The sequence below is a fragment of the Copadichromis virginalis genome, linkage group LG22, assembly GCF_057382275.1.
Source record: "Copadichromis virginalis isolate Kocher_CV1m ecotype Utaka linkage group LG22, C_Virginalis_male_GT1.1, whole genome shotgun sequence".
Lineage (NCBI taxonomy): Eukaryota > Metazoa > Chordata > Actinopteri > Cichliformes > Cichlidae > Copadichromis > Copadichromis virginalis.
In genome coordinates, this window is record NC_140638.1 from 12,367,360 (window position 1) to 12,384,564 (window position 17,205).

Below are 17,205 nucleotides of genomic sequence, written 5' to 3' on the forward strand. Positions count from 1 at the left end.
GGAGCAAGTTTTCGTGGTAGTCGATGGAGGCCGAAGAAAAACGTCGATGATTCAGCAACCTGTAAAACCACCTTTAGCCACAATAACTTGAAGTAATCATTTTCTGTATGTCTTTATCAGTCTCACATCACCTGGCAACCCATCGAAACGAGCCATACTTGTTCACTCTTTTGCGGCTGAACAACTATGACTTGTTCGACATGACAGTTCAAGACTGCACTGTGATGAACTTTAACATTTAACATGACAACTCAAGCCTGCAGAGTCTGAGATGTAGCTCCTGGGTGTTTTTTATATGTTTTTTTTTTATTTTTTTTTTTTGCCGTTTTTGAGCATTGCAAAAAATCTGACAAAAACTGCCAAAACATCTGCTTTTATAGAGGTGCTCACACCAGCTGATGAGCACTCACTGACTGTATTTGATAAGCAGAACCTGTTATTTACCGCTTAGTTCCTGTGGAAGCAGTAGGGTAAGTTCAATTTCCCCTTTCCCCATGCATATTTGAGAGAAAGATTTGCAAGCAGAGGCAGAAACAGAGGCCTGTAAGAGTTGCTATCTGCTAAAACTGTCTTCCAATCAATTCCGTGTCTTCAGTGATCACTTTTATATTGATAAAATCTACAATATTAAATTTGTTCTCCCTGAAAATACCCCGCCATTTTTATTTGACACCTGCTCAGCACAGGTTAACTGCAGAGGTGGGCAACTGCTTCTCTGTAGCCTGCAGCCTTTATATTCTATCCCTGCAGTCCACAGGAACACGAAGTGATTTCATTAATAGAAAATAATTTTATGGACTCAGTGGGATGGCACAATACTGTATGAACAGGAAGCACTGTATGCTCACTTTGTGCTAATGAAAGGCCGTAATATTTACACTTTCAAAGAATCTGCAGCTCTTCTCCAATAAGTCTCTACTCTCTACTGAATTTTATGTTCCTCGTAGCAGAATGATGACTAACAGGGATGCATTTCAAGTCTGATATGTTGGAAGCATATAGCAAGGACTACATAATGCCACTTTCATGACTTTAATTTAATTTTGTGACGTGTCTGTTGCATTTTTTCCCCTTCCTCTCTCATCACCGTTAGCACCTTTAACCTTTTGCTACTTAAACATCATTTTTGCATGGACTTCTTCCATCATCTGCTCTTAAGCTGTATTTCTATGTGGCCAATAGAAGCTCAGCTCAGCTCTTTAATGTCAAGAGAAACCCAGTTATGGAGAAAGACACAATTACTTCCATTTTCAATAAGCTGGAAATATTACATTTTTTCTATCTTAGGATGAGTTTAAGCAAAGCAGGGAAAAAGTCAGTGAACAGACTCAGCTCAATACAGAAGGAAAAAAAAATCCGCAGTACTTGTCAAGGTCAACGGCAATAACAAGGAAGAAGTGAATGCTGATAAAAACTGTTTGCAGAGCTCTTCATTTTCACACAGACAAATACAAACACACGCTTGTATACAAAGGCACACGAGATGCATTCTTAGTAAGAAAGCTGCAGGGCTGAAAGGCAGCTGCTGATGCAACTGAAAGAGTGGATAGACTGAAAGTAAAGTGTTTCAGGCATCTTTCAACTTGAAAAGCTTCTTCCTTCCACCTGCTGTGGAAAATATGTTGCAATGCAGTTGCTGCAAACATTCAGGCTGTATTTTAAAAAAACAAAAGACTCTTCTCATCTGCCTTGTTAGCTCAAGGATAGGCCGCATTTATTGAAGTAAAAAAATAAAATAAATAAATTGTTGAAGGCAGGGGGGGGGAAAAAACTAAATAAAACAAGGTTAGCCACTTTATGAACAAACACTCCGTTCATTTCATGCATTTTTAAAAAGGAAAGGAAATTGGGAGAGGAGATATTCAACCTTTAAAAGGGAGATCTTGTCAATTCTACTCTTAAAGGTCATCATATTGTGAAGGTTTTATGGTGCAGCATGTCGTTTCCGGGGCTTCACGTGGTGCACAAAGAAGCCTAGCGTGCCTTTCAAGGTTGTGGATAAATAATTCAACATCTATGAAAAGTAAGATTTGAAAGTGGGGCTACTTTTGTGGGTAAAATCCTCCCAAAAGAGTGAGCATGAATCTGATTCCTCACAAAGAAGTTTAAACTGTCTCCTCTATACAATAGGATTCCTCCTTACGGCACTTTTAAGTCTGAACTTACCCAGAGGTAGTAGGTGAACTGCAGGGCGAAGATGGCGATGCCCTCATTGTCAAAGGAGCCGGCGACGGAGCGAGAGATATAACCGGGGACGATGGCGATGAAGCAGGCTGCCAGCAGCCCGGCACCCTGGTTCCACAGCTCCCGGGTTAGCAGGAAGGTGGAGATGGCGGTCAGGCCGCTGAACACAGGCGCAAGAAAGACGCACACATCACGAATGTGGACGGTGATGTGGAGCATGTTGAGCACGTAGTGGATAAGGCCTGCAGTCGCCATGAGCCCTGGGTACACCTGAGGGAAAGTTTTTAAAAAAAAAAAAAAAGGCAGAAGAAGAGTTTGTGAGAAACGCAAAGAGGAAATAAAACCAGAACAGAGAAGCCTCAACATCTATAGTAACATAAGTTAAAGGAACACTGTTAAGTCAGACTATTTTTCCCCCTTTACACATTTTTGGCGCCTACCAAAGAGATTTTAGCCAGCGCCAAAGAAAACTACACTTAACCTCCCAACATTTTTTAAACAGAGGTTTAATTTCCTCAAGCAGATTTCTTGAGTAACACACAGATTTCTCTCACAAAGGCTCACTGCCTTTCCTGAAACGACCAGGTATGTGCTGCATTATTCTGATGTTATCCATGTTGACAGAGAGGGAAAAGTAAAGTGCAGAGAGTTGATTAGTTCCATCACTGGAGAGTAGAGAGGTATGGATTGGCTTTTCTGTAAACCTTGGGACAGATGAGAGCAGCACCTGTAGTCGTGATGACCTTACGCAACGACGACAGTCAGAACTGTATCCTAAAAACCCTTAAGAGGATTTACTTAAAAATAAGGTTACAAAAAAACAAAACAAAAAACAACAATGCACATTTTGATCAAAAGACTAAAATTAAATCAACATCAGAAGCCAAATTAAAAATGGTTCCAATAGCTTCCAATAGACGGGCGGTGGCATCAGGCTTTTCTCGTCTCCCATTGAACAGATGTTCAAATGTGACCTCTCCCTCCCCGACCCTCAGTGCGAGCCTCTCGCCGTGGGAATACTCGTTGTATTAGTGAAAGCTGCTAATTCTCTTAAGATTAAATGACTTGAGGTGAATCGCAGCTCTAATGTGTTCATTTTCCACATTCTCTCACTAATTAAGCGCTGCATACAAAAATCTACGTCTCCGTCTGCTGTGTGTTCAGACAAATTGTGGGAAAATGGAAGGCGTAACTCGTGAATAATTTTAAGCTGCTTGCGAGAAGATTTAACGTGGGCTCGTACCACATCGAACGCACGTAGACGCCACACGACAGTCGATCTTATAGACCGTGTGCTGTGCGAACCAGCTGTTAAGCGGGTATATGGAGAATTGACGTGTAGGTTATCATCAGGTATTGATCGGAAAATGAAACAGCTTTCAATTAGGAAAACTGTCACTTTTACTGATTTGTAGTGAATGTTCTGTAATATTTACACAGGAGAAAAACAAAAATATAATCATTTGTGTAATCAATAGTCAATTGTCTGGGCAATGATTGTTCTGGAAATGCTGTGTGACTAGCTTTTCAGTCACAAGCGAATAACATTTCAGGACTCGGATGTAATGTAATATAAAAACATTAGAGGAAAAACTTAGAAGAGTTAGAGAAGAAAGAGGACAGTTACATGACCCACATCTATTCTGTGGCATGATGTTGATATATAGGGTGAGTACAAGTACCTGGGCATCCATATCAACAACAGGCCAACACAGAGCCTGTGCATAAAAGAGGGAGGAAAGCTCTATTACCTCACCCAATGAGCAGGTTCTATTACCTAAACAAGCTGAGATCCTTAAATATGTGCAGCAAAATGATGGATATTGTCCAGTCAGTCGATTGTGGCAAGTACAGCGTACTTTGCTGTGGTCTGCTGGGGGGAGCAGAGTCTGAGCTGATGACAGCAACAGACTAGATAAACTGATTATGAAGGCTGGCTCTGTGATTGGCCGTAAACCGTACACTTCTGAAGCTGTGTTGGAGAGGAGGTCACTGAACTGACTGTTATCCATCATGGATAGCAGCGACCACACTACTTACTGACCAGGCTTGTCTAACTAATACTACATCATCTCAACTGCTATAAAGTACAGTACTGTATAAAAGTCTTGAGCTACCCCTTATTTCTTTATATTTTTCTAGGAAAATGGGAAATAGGTCCATTGTAACATGCGCAAACACACATGGAAATAGAGCTTGTACAACTTAATCGAGCTTTAAAGTCGATATCTGATAACTTTATTGTATAATATGAATAACTTTATTCTTCAACGCAGCCCAAACTCTTTGACAGGCTTTCTTGTAATTTTTTTAAGTAGTCTTCAGGAATAATTTTCCTTGTTCAATTCAGTCATGATGATGATGTTGTTCAGGCTCTGGGGAGGCCAATCCATGACTGATACTAATCAATTTTGTGTTCGTCTATCCAGGTATGCTTTTTTCTGCATTGGCAACGTGCTACTGTATGGTGGATTGAAATCTGATCATACTTTTCTACATTCAGAATTCCATTAACTTTGAAAAAAATCCAACATCACTGGCTGAATTGCAGCTAAAGACCATGGAAGAGCTCCACCGTGTTTTATAGGCAGCTATAAACATTCCTTGTTAGTCCTGACCTTCTCTGTACATACTAATAATTTGGATTCATCACTTCATAAAACCTGTTACCAATCTAGTTCTTGTGTAATTTGGCACACCACAGCCTTTTCTCCCCGCTTTCCTGCCTTAAGAATGACTTACTAACAGCCGACCTTCCACTTAGACCATTTCAGATGAAGCTACTACGTTGAATGGTAGATTGATCAGTGAAAGGTCCTGCGTCAGGTCTTTGCTGGATTATTTTTTGCCCCGTTTCTTAAGGACATGTCTTTCACATACTGTTCATCTGCCATAGAGTTTTTTTGGACTGCCAAACTTTCAACTAACAGCTCTTTGAAAATACTTTTTTTGTGCTGTGATTTTATACTTGTCAAACTGTGATCTCTGGCATTTTGTAGATTCTTTGTATATTTAACTAAAGCGATTCTTTCAAGCCTTCCTCGGTATTTCACTATGGGAAGCAGCCTCTGGCATGACCAATTGTGGGAGTTCCACTACTACAAGCACATCAGACAGACCAATGACTTCAAGGACACGAGGTCCTCTGACACCCTTTATAGCAGCCTTTGTAGAAGGCTGTTAATAACAAACTCCCTAAAGATGCAATTTAAAATTGATTCTTTGCCAAGTTGTCAATTATGTGTATGTACAAAACACTGTTTCATCCTTTGAGTAAAGTATCTTTTCAAGCTTCACTGATTCACAGGTCAAAAACAACCCATTCCCCTAAAAATGGTCACTTACAAGGCCCTTCAAAAAGCCCAGAAGTATTGCCTCTGGCTCCTTGGAAACAAAGAAAAGAGTATGGGCTCAAGACTTTTGCACAGCACTGCATTTCTCATTTCATTAGGTCAAAACTTCAGCGAGATTTAACAGGAGGTAATGTGGCCATTAACAAGCTCCATTAATGATGAACACGAGTTACTGATGGGCATTTAGGCACCAAACACCAGCGTGCACTGCCACAGAGCCACCACTGTTTATTACATATTACAGGGGCAGCAACGAAAATAAATATTCAGCTCAACCAATATGCTAATTGCAAATAACCAAATTAAATCGAACTAAACTGAATTGGCCTTGAATCACACTGGGCACACTTAAAGGTCTGAACAATTATTTCTGCTATCAATTTGTTGATTATATCATTAATAAATCACAGAATCTCCTTTTCTCTGTTCTCCATTTTGGTCGATTCAAACACTAGAAAACTGGGATGAAAAGGAAAAAGGAATTATTTTTGCTTGCATAAAGAAGAATCGAGGGTCAAGTTTTGCCACACATGGTGTCAACAAGAATGTTATTATTAAAACCATTAAAGATGGGGCCTGAGTGGGTGAGGCTTAATGTCCTTGTCTCATCTGTATGAGAGCAGATCCAATTAGAGCTTTGTGCAGTGCAATGTGGACGTCTGAAATAAGATGCAAAATAAAGGTTATGTTTAACGTGCGAGTAGTCCTTGATGCGTTTCCACTGTAGGCCCACTCCATACGCTACTGCTAATAAACTTAGGTCTTCACGTCTCTAATTAGCCAATGCCTAGAAGTCCAACCTACACCAGCTAATCTACATCTGCGTAAATCAACCACATCTCATCTCATAGCTCTGAGAATTTGACAACAGTCCATTATTACCCATTCTAAACTGTCGTATGGCCCAGGTCCCCTCAAATATGACTAAAGCTGTTCATCATAGTCAAGGATATTTAGCAATGAGGTCTGGCTTGAAAGAAATCTTTGTACATAAATTTAATCAACACTTCTCTAAACTGGCATTCAACAAAGCACAAGGCGGCTTGCTCATTTTGAAAACAGCATCAACTAAAACTGTCAAAAGGCGTTACAGAAACGCACTTGAGTCATTGTCATTACGGCAACAAAGAGCGGTTTATTGGATTGACAGCCTGCTGTTGTTCTGGACTGTCACATTAGAGAAGCCTTCCTTCCTTATCTGTGGCACAGGAGAAAGAGCAACTGGCAGTCATCCTCTGGGGAGTGGAGGCTGGGTGGGAGTGAAAAGGGGGAAATAAAAAGGGAGAGGGCAGCTGGACTGGCGTGAGCATAAAGGCACTCAACTGTCACATTAACTGACATCGGCTCATCTTTCTTCCGAACGGCCTGACCCGTCTCAGTGCTTAGAGACTTAATGCTACCATACACAATTAATGCAGACTGTCAGGATCATCTGTCTAATTTTGAATAAAGGGCGGTGGAGGGGAGTGTAAGGATGAGACTGGAAGCATAGTAGATGTGTGAAAGGCAGAGGCAGGCAGAAGAAAAGATATGATGAAAGATAACGAGCCAGTGAGGCTCATGAGAAGAGGAGGAGACTGTGAGCTGTATATACTGAAAGGTGAGCCCAGGTAGGTCGAATGGAGCAAATGTAACATTAGCAAAGGTGTTTTCGTGAATCCTACCTGGCGTCAGAGGTCACAGCAAGCAGAATAATTGTTAAAACGTCAAACCCAGACTGGCTGTTTAAAATGACGGCAGAGTGTAACTTAGTAATTCACAAAATTCTGAATTACATTCTCCGCTCCCAAGTTTCCTAAACAACAGCCATTGATTGCATTTACGGGCTCGCTGCACCAGTCTGAGATGAACCCAGCACTTGTCCACACCCCTGCATGTTTTAAAAGCATAGGCTTGATGCAAATAAGAGCTCTCACACATTCGTTTTATGATTTCAAAAGCAGTGTGGGAGTAAAAGTAAATGCCCTCCTTCCCTGAAGCCTGTCTGTGTTCATAAAATTATCTCGCTCAGTCATGCAAACAAGTGGGATTTTCACCATAAACCTACACACCAAATAAGCGAGCGCCTCTCTGTTACTCCAGCAACTGCCATCGCTGTGCCCTTGAGCAAGGCACTGTTTGCAGCCGACTTTTAGTGTTGAACAGTCGCTCTCTATATATATATATATATATATATATATAAAAATGTTGACAAATCCCACCTCCGCTTCCAACTGTGAAGCTGCTGTTTGACACTGCAATCTTCTTTTGACTGCTCCCTTTAGGGGTCGCCACAGCAGATTATTTGCCTCCCTCTCCCCCTCTCTCCAGCATGTACTGTCACACCAAACCTCCTCCCCTACATCTGCGGTCTTCCTCTCGTCTTTCTCCCTGGTAGCTCCATATTCAACACCCTTTGTACAATTCCCCACTAGCCCTCCAGTGTGCATGTCTGCGAACCTCTTAACCTTCTCATTTCCAGTCCTGTTTCTCTTAGTGCCACTCTGGCACCTCCAGCTCTACTTCCCATCTTTTGTCAGTGCCACTGTCTCCAAATCATACACCATACGTGCTCCCACTTTCATCTTGTTTACCTTTCCTTTAGCCACTATTCTTCTCTTACAACTCCAAAACACTCCTGACACAGGTCTCTACCCACCACTCCACTTGTGCACGGTCCACTCCCCGGGGTATATAAACTCATCTACGTCACTTCCTCTACTCCTTGCATCATCACCTTCCTGTCTTACTCTACTTTACAGACATGTATTTTGTCTTCCACCTACCGACTTCCTTTCTATGTCTCTCCAGAGCATACCTCCACCTCTTCAGACTCTTTCACCTGCTCCCCACTCTCCCTACAGATACCAATGTCATCTGCAAACATCACAGACCACAGAGACTCCTGCCTGACCTCATCTGTCTATCACCACTGCAAGCAAGCAACAGCTCAGAGTCGATCCCTGATGTAATCTCAGCCCTTAATGAACCCATTTGTCTCTCTAAGCAATAAAATAATAATCAAGAATAATTTGTTATTTTTCAGTTATTTTAATGCAATCTCAAATGTGCTTAAATTTGCATTTCCTTAGCTTTCAGATTGCTCTCTCTTATTCAGACACTTTGGAGAAAAGGTCATAATCATGCTTGTTATGCTGTTTGCATTCCTGTAAAGTCTGATCCAGTTAGTTTTTTCATTTTCCTTCATCTATTTTTTTGTAATAAAAAAAAAAAAAAAATAGGTCAAATATTTCTAGTTGCTAAAGGGCCATAGTTCTATCAGATGCATCAATTCCTACGCATCAACTCCTAGACTCTGCACATTTACATGTGATACGGAGACATTTGCATTTAGTGTGGCCAATTAAATGACCCACCCATCTGCTAAAGAAATGGATGTGTCTTATAAGGGGAAATGTCACCTGCCATCTGCCACTAAACGTTTTCCAAAAGTCCACTGTGGGTTACAGTGGACTGTTTTGTGTAGACCGAGCATGTAAATCTCAAAGGGAGCCACAGTGATGCCCTGGGATATCTGGGCATTTTAACAAACAGGGGATTAGTATGCATCTGGTAAGCTAGTGAGTATTTACATCAGCAAGACCATGCATAAGAGACTGACTTAAAACAAAACACAATGCTAATGTTCATGGTGAGGAAGCAACGTGTCATTTATGTAGTGCAACAGTGTGGCTCACTGACAGTGACACAGTTTGGGGGCAAATGAAGCGCTATGGCACAGAGAAATATGCTATATCAAGCCTTGGCTTACACACAGATCTTGCTGGAAGGATGAATTCATTATCCATTTCTGCATTTTCAAGGGATTTGTTGACAATGATTAAAAAAAAGAAATACAATATCTCCACTTTTTGCGATGCCACAGCCATTCCGCTGCAGTGCATGTTTTACTCTTTAACATTTTTCTTCCAGTCAGATTAATTAATTTGGTTGCCAAAGCACTTTGTGAAGCTGCATATTAGTTCCAGCATGCTTTATGTGAATTCATTCCAGTGGTATAAGTATCATCCCTGGGGATCCAGAATCAGGCATTTTAAAAATGTCAAATAAAAGAAGAAGAAAAAGGTATGAAGTAAAAATCATCTACAGACGATGCTCAAAATAATAACGCCGCAAGTACTACATGACCTCTGTAATTGCAGACAGTGCAACACATACCTTAGGCCCCAGCACAATCGCTCCACAAATTATACTTGCTGAAATGGCTGCAGTGACTCTTCATAACCACTCAGCACAACACTTCCAAGAAAAGTTCAGAAACACAGGCAGGATTTTGTATCAGCTTGAGCCTGTGTGTTTTAGTTAGGCTAGATTTGTCATACTTATGTCCTACATAATACAACGGTTAGAAATCAAACTGACCTTAATTCTATTCTTATGATTTAAATGTTAGGGTTTTGTTTGTTTGTTTAATGGGGGAACATCGACATTTGGAACAAGCCTAATATTAATAAAACAAATGACAAATAGAAGTATACCAGAAATGAAGTTATAAAGCACTCATAAAATGGACCATCTGTCTGCCAACTTCTAATCTCCAGCTGTGATACTGCTCAAGCCCATGTATGTTCTCCCTTTGCAAATTGCTTTAGTCTGCTGAGAACATTAAAATATTTAAAGTAATGTCCAACTGGAAAATGAAATGAATCTTCAGTGAAACTACATTGAGCAGAAAGGAGACTGCAGCGTGTGAATTACTCTACGATCATTTCCCGTTTTGACTCATACGCCATCAATATATTCCAAATGTGCAGAAGAAGAACCTCAGCTCTGTGTGCACTGATATTTATGCTGAAGATAATGCAATGTACAGTCCGGGAATCTTGTTAATGTCATGATTAGACGAGTAATCTGAACTGGAAGGCGTACAGTCTTAAATTAATTTTCATGAGTTTCAGCTTCCACCCTCTGGGTACACGGCTTAGCCCAAGCGTCCATGTACTGAAACAGAAGCAGAGCATCCATTATTACAGGCTAGGCTTGTCATGTGCAATTACCAGAATCTGATGGTAATTACTTATGACAGATGAATCCTGATTGATAGGTTTGGGATGTATAATTCCTTGGATTGCTTGTGCAGGAGTGAAAACTATATTCAAATATCAGTATGTAGAATGTCTTCCAGCTCCAGCCCTGGACGTTGTTTGGTACTACAATAACAGAAATGTGAATAAATGCACAGCATTAACATGCCTCGTTGTATCGGCTATGTGCAGGAACTCCCTAATCAGAGGGAAAGAGACAGGAGTCGCACTACAGGCTCCAAGGGTCAGGCTCTAGCTCAGCGTTTTACCTGAACTAGTAATCGAGGTAAGAATTCATTTCCACATTTATCTGGCACTGAGTACCTAGATTCTGTAGTCCTGATGCACCATTAGCTAGAGCAATTATAGCTCAGAGTATAACCCTAGTATGTCCATGAAGCTTGGTTGAGAGAACAAACAGCAGGTGGGGACGTTAAGGAGGAAAGGGAGATGGAAAGGCCAAAGGTATTTAACTCACATAGACGTCACTGTTCACAGGATAGAGGGGTGAGAAGATGAGGCTGGGAGATGAGGGAATCGGGGAAATGGGAGACACATTTTGTAGAATCATCATGTCCCATTTTTCACCGAAAAAGTTCAATATTTTATCGTAATCATGTTGCTGGTCAGTGGGGAGGGCACGGCAGCTGAGGGGAATCAGTCAAGTTAACGGTTAACTGTTGTTCCTGGATTGTGACTTAAATCCATGCTCTTTGATGGAGGCTTATGGGGCTCTATGGCATCCTTGATCTGCCAAGCCTGACTTTAGTACCCTCGAAATACTTCTCCACACTGCATGTAGGCAGGCCTTCTTTGTTCTTGTATGTAGTAAGCTTGTGTTTGTTTTTATCCCTGTATTGAACCTTGTGTGCCGACAGGATCAAATGGGCATCTCGATGTGCTGGTCGACCTATGTGTGAGCCTCTGTGTGTTCTGCCACCAAACCAGGTCAGGGTCATGCAATGCAAATATATCTCAGTCTTTTTAAAAATCAGGACATTGCGGCATCAAGCGTACTATTTCCAGGCTATGTACGATGCAGAATTCCTCTAGCTTATGTCCCGTTGCCCTGAGATTTTTTGCAAGGCAGACTCTAAACACTAAAAGCTTTCTTCAACCTTATCCTTAATATTAGAAGACTCATTAAAGTAGTGTAAATCTATTCTTTCAGGACCAATTTGACTCTCAGTATCAGGCTCATCTTACTCTCCTTCATGAATACAACTTCACTGTGTCACACATGGGCCAGAAAGTTGCTCCCAAGTTGAAAGGGAGCAATCTAATATAGTGCCATGGCCTCAGCGTTAGTTGCTGACACTTATCTCAACCCCTTTTAGTCTGATGCAGAGCGAGCTCGTTCACACTTGAGGTCACTGTCTGATTAAACAAACTGCAAGACACATTCAGCAAAATGTAGTGCCTCAATGCTCAAGTGACCAAACTGGAAACTACAGGCTGAATTTAAATCAGCCATTAAAATAAAAGAGATGCGGAGACAAGGCAACACTTTGGTGGAAACACAAAGAGGATGAAACACTTGTCTGAGCTGATTTAGTAAAACAACAGAAAATTGAGGGGGAAAAGGCAACTATTTAGAAAGGTTATCCTTGGGGTCAATTTCAAGCACAGCAAATGTTCGGCCTTCGGAAATGTAAACGCTTGCCTCTGTGTTTTACATCAAACACCTAAAGCAATATGCAGATGATTGACCTTCAGCTGGGAAAAGTCGTGGTTGGAAATAATGATCGCTTTTTAGTCTTTTCTGATACACACTCTCACTGGGGTAGAGCTGTACAACTACTTCATAGACACATATGTAATCAACCAGTCACGTGATAGCAACTCAGTGCATTTATGCATGTTGACATGACCAATAAGGCCTGCTGAAGTTCAAATCGAGCATCAGAATGAGGGAAGAAAGGCGATGTAAGTAATGCTGGATTGGATACGGTCGTAGGTGTCAGCCAGGTTGGTTCGAGTGTTTCAGAAAGGGCTGATCTATTGAGATTTTCCCACACAACCAATCTGTGGTTAACAGAATGGCCCAAAAAGGTAAAGTATCCAGAGTATTATGATTCTGATGTAGGCTGAGGGCACCATGGTTTTTCTAAACACTGACTGTTCCCCATACACATACACAGAGGTCATTATCCAAGTCAGTGTTGCTCAGGTTCTCTCTATTATTATTATTATTTTTTTAATCACAAAACATATTTTCTTAAAATTTTGTGAGCCTGTGGTACTCCTGTGTGGAGTTTCCCCACAGCCATACTTTTTAGGTTAAATTATGATTCAAAATTGACTGTAGGTGAGGATGTGAGACTGTGTGGGGGGGGCTGTTGACAGATCCAGTGTGTACCCAAGATGTGTATGCAAGATGGGATAGGCTCCATCAGCTTTGTAGCTCCAAAGCTGAATAGGCCATTTAGAAATCGGATCAGTAGAGATACTTGTGGCTCTTATGGGCACCTTATTAACAAGATTTAAATCTCTAGTTCTCTAAACTGGAAATGGAAAATTGATGAACAAATATGTAACAAATGGAGCTGCATTTTGAGGATAAACTTACTGTGCCACCCACGATCCTCCCCAAGGGGTACCACGCCCTTTCATCGAACCAATTGAGGAACTCATAGAAGCCATTGGTGGTGAGATGGTGTGTTGATCTGTAGTTGAACCTGTAGAGATGCAGAAAAATAATAGGGATTACTTCGTGTAAGGCAAAGAAACAACCACACAGATAGAATAAAGATCTATTTTCATTTGTAGGCCAATTTTGAGAAGGGGAACAACAAAGACTCATCTCTAGGAACGAATAGATTATTTACAGATTTTCTGAAGGCGGTACGAATGGATAAGCTGCTGAGTTTTTCTTTTTTGAAACATGGAAGATGAAGCTTCCATTCACAACGTGAGCCTTTGTGCTATCGCCAACAGCTCAGGTCAGTCGCTGATTTAAAAAAGGAAAAAGGTTGCGATGAAGGGCTTTCATACATACGGTGGCATTTTCAGAACAAAAGCCTGCTTATTGTACAAATAGTTCCAATTTCAACCACTAGGCTGAGCTGACGAAGACGTAAAATAGGTCTGGTATTAGAACAGAGAAATAATGACCAAAGGGGGGGAAACTAAGAATAAATATAAGGAATATTACTCCAAACAGGCTTCGATTCACACTGTAGCCGTGGTAAGCCGAGGGGGTTGGAACGGCGTCAAGCAGCAGAACCAAAGAGCTGACAGTGCTGAGAAGAAAGCTGCCAAAGAGAACGAAGCAAGTGTTCAGTAAATTTTCAGAGGCAGCTTCTTTTGCCACCGAGCTCATTAATGTAGGCCGAGTATGTTCAAAGGCTCATGTAACATAATTCATCTATAGAGATCCTATAGCAAACCTCAGCAGCTCACTAAAGGACTATTATTAGACAAATGTATATCACAGAGGACACAGCAGCCTCATCTGTGTGACTAATAAGCTCTGGAGCAATTCTTTGATTCATATTGCATCAAGTCTAACAATATGACAAGCCAACAAACACAAAGGCTATAGTAACAAGACTGAAATGAGACTAAACAATACAAAGCCTTGGTTGGGACAGTTTTGCTTTAAAACCAGATTTTCTGTGTTTATTTTCAGTCAAATATGCACATGTGGCCGTTGCTGCACCAATAGCAGGCTCAGGGGTTTCAACAAGCTGATGCTGTAAATTTGCATTTATGTGCATCTTAAAGCAGCATATACATGCCAAAGTTTAGAGGCTATAAAGAGGCTCCTGCTGCATGCGTTTTTTTTTTTCTTTTTTAAACACAAATCAAAAGAGTATAAGTAGAAGGCAAGCTTGGCATTTTAACAATGCAAAACAGTGAGACGTTTATCTGCATCTAAATCTGCTACAAATAACAATAATAGGCCATAATACCGACTCAACAATGCAATCACTTCCTTATTACTGGCACTCGTTAATGAGAAAACAGGGATTAAAAGTCACTTAAAAAGACTTAAATACTGAACTTGTATCTGATATAAATTTGCAAACAGTGTATACTCCAACTGTAAAAAGAGAAACATGCAAGCTGCTGGAAGAGGCAATTATAATCAAATTCATCTGACCTTAAAGTAGTGTCAACAGAAACAGTGAAACACAACAAGCACACACACAAAAAGCACAGGTGTCTCGGGCGCAACGACAGCTGCGAAGCCAATCAACTACATTTTCTTCCTTCAGCATACCCCACTCTTCAAGTGCGAACAGGCACAAACCCTTAAACACTGGTCTTTTCAAAGACGGCTGTAATTTTAGCTAGAAAGTTCTCGTGTTGTCTTGTGTTATGAATGGAGCGCACCTCTTTCCTCCCTAGAAGCACAGGCTCACTCGCCATTTTGTTCCTCTGTAACTGAAATGACTGAAAGAGCGCCTCTGCACAACAAGATCAATCCAGACGAAAATAGGAGTCGTAACAAGGTTTCCGTAGGTAAACCTGTGGAAGGATAATGGTTTCCTGCAGCAGTCTTTGTCTCCACTAAGGCTCTGTCACCCAGTCCACATCCTACAGAGCGGCTGAGGTGTCAGGTGGTTACTGGCTTCAGCTCTCCATCAAGCTCCCCATCTGCTGCCAGCCGTGCCTCTCTTCACCCCAATATGCCTCTGTGGACGTTCCACGTTGGAGGTTGCAGGCTGGCAGGGACCGACAGTTGTCTTTGGAAGGGGTCCTCATGGTCAAAAACATCTCCTAGTCTGGGTCCAACTCTCTACCAGGCGACCCTGTGTCCCTCATAGTGTCCACCCCTTTCATTTGAACTCATAAAGGTCAAGAAAATCCTCTGCTTAAAAACAAACAGAAAAACGACAAAAAACACCTATGTGTTTAATAAATGCATATTTGTTGATAAACAATCAATAGTTTAATTACTGACCAAATTTATCGTCAGCATGTTTTCAGTCACAATCGAACAGGCCGGCTAGGGATGTCATTAAATCAATAAGCGTGCTTCCAAAGTTAATCACATAAACTGCGTTTCCATGCATTCAGGTGAGACAGATTAAGAGATGACAAGCAATGTCATTAAAAAGCTGCAAAGTCGTGGAGCGTGAGACGCTCACGATCAATGCAATAAGTTTAAAACTGCTGCACGGTCACGAGATGCTTGATTTGCTCTCATCTTCTCTATTCCCATCCCTCAGTTAGTTTTGAGAAGACGTCTTTGTATGCAGCACGCTTTCATTGATGGAGAAGTTGCAACATGATGATGGGATGCTGTGGGATACAGGTGATACTGAAAAAAAGTCAACAGATCCCAGGATTTTTATTTTTGTGTTTCATTCTCTATGACAACAGTTACTAACCATATTGATAAGTCAAGACGAACAGAATGATCATAAATTAGAAGAGCAATATTCTCTATGCGACGGATGAAACAACAGGCAAACACTCACAGGCATTGTGCCTCTTAAAGTGATCTTGAAAAGCTATAAAGAAGCTGACATGAGTGTTTATCCTTGGGGCTCCTCAGGCAATCACATTACTCAACAACCTGAGGCCCAAGAGTCTGAATCTGGGCAGAGAACAGACTGGGACAAACAAACCATCCAGCTGGAACACAGGAGTCACACAGGAAAGGAGAAAAAAAGAGCTACTGCTTTACAGTTTTTCTGCTACAAAACCCCCCATACAAGATTAGGTCCTGTCAATTAAAGTCTAGCAATTGTTTCATATGTTTAATGTCCAGTTCTTTCAATACAAATATTTCATTGCATGCTGAGGCGTGGAAAGAAGCTCAATGTTACGAAGTAAAAAAGGGAAAAAAATAACTACAGAAGCAGCCAGGTGTGCGAGTTTGACCACAGAGAGACTGAATGTAGGTGCTGTGAAACTGGCCAGCCAATCCGACCTCATTGTTCTGCAGCTGTCAAAGCAGCGAGGCGGAAACACGGCAAATTCAAAGAAAGCCTTTAAAAAGACAACTTTGCGCACTGCCACACCATATCCACACAACCCATTTTCCAAAGATCTCATGCACAGCTGAAGGGAGCGCTCTACCTCTGCCCTTGTCACTTTGACGGGGCGGATAATGTAGCTCTGCCAGGCACATTAGCAATTTAATGCATAGCTGCCAATATGGTTTTCAGGCCGACAAAGCACACGAATGACTAGTGATTGTACTGCAGCACCTCTGAAAACCAGCAAGTACGCTTCAAGGAAAGCAGCACACCTCTAATAACACCATTTAAAGAACATAAATTTAAAAAAATCCTGGATTCATATCTGCAGAACAACTCTTATATAAACTCCGCAGATAATATCTGAAAGCAAAAATAAAAATAGAAGTGGGATATTTATGCACTTGATATCACAGGGGGACTCCTGCAAGCACCGTCATTTATTTTAATCAAGGTCCGTTTCACTGATTACCAGTTTCCTGTTGAGGCTGTGCCATCAGCAGCAGCATGACTAAGTGGGCTCCCTTCCTGTTTATAAACTAGTAATGCCTCATTCAGCATCAACTGCATAATCAGATGCATCATTGGCTTTTCCCCACTCGTCCATATTCTGGTGAGTGTCTGAATGGTCGTTGGTTCTAATCGCCACCTTGACTAATTAACAACCTCTGTGAACAATGTGTAAATGATGAAACTGTTTATGGACCAAGA

The 17,205-nt window shown here is 41.3% G+C and overlaps 1 protein-coding gene across 1 annotated transcript in view; it reads right to left on the minus strand.

Annotated features, from left to right (window-relative positions):
- The window catches only part of LOC146682906 (dolichyl-diphosphooligosaccharide--protein glycosyltransferase subunit STT3B), a 104,745-nt gene that overhangs the window by 48,056 nt on the left and 39,484 nt on the right, over window positions 1-17,205 (minus strand). The window contains exons 2-3 of the mRNA XM_085445264.1: window positions 13,131-13,239; window positions 2,167-2,454 (exon numbers count right to left, since the gene is read on the minus strand). Coding sequence (XP_085301390.1) covers window positions 2,167-2,454; window positions 13,131-13,239 — 397 coding nt within the window. The remainder of the gene's footprint in view (window positions 1-2,166; window positions 2,455-13,130; window positions 13,240-17,205) is intronic.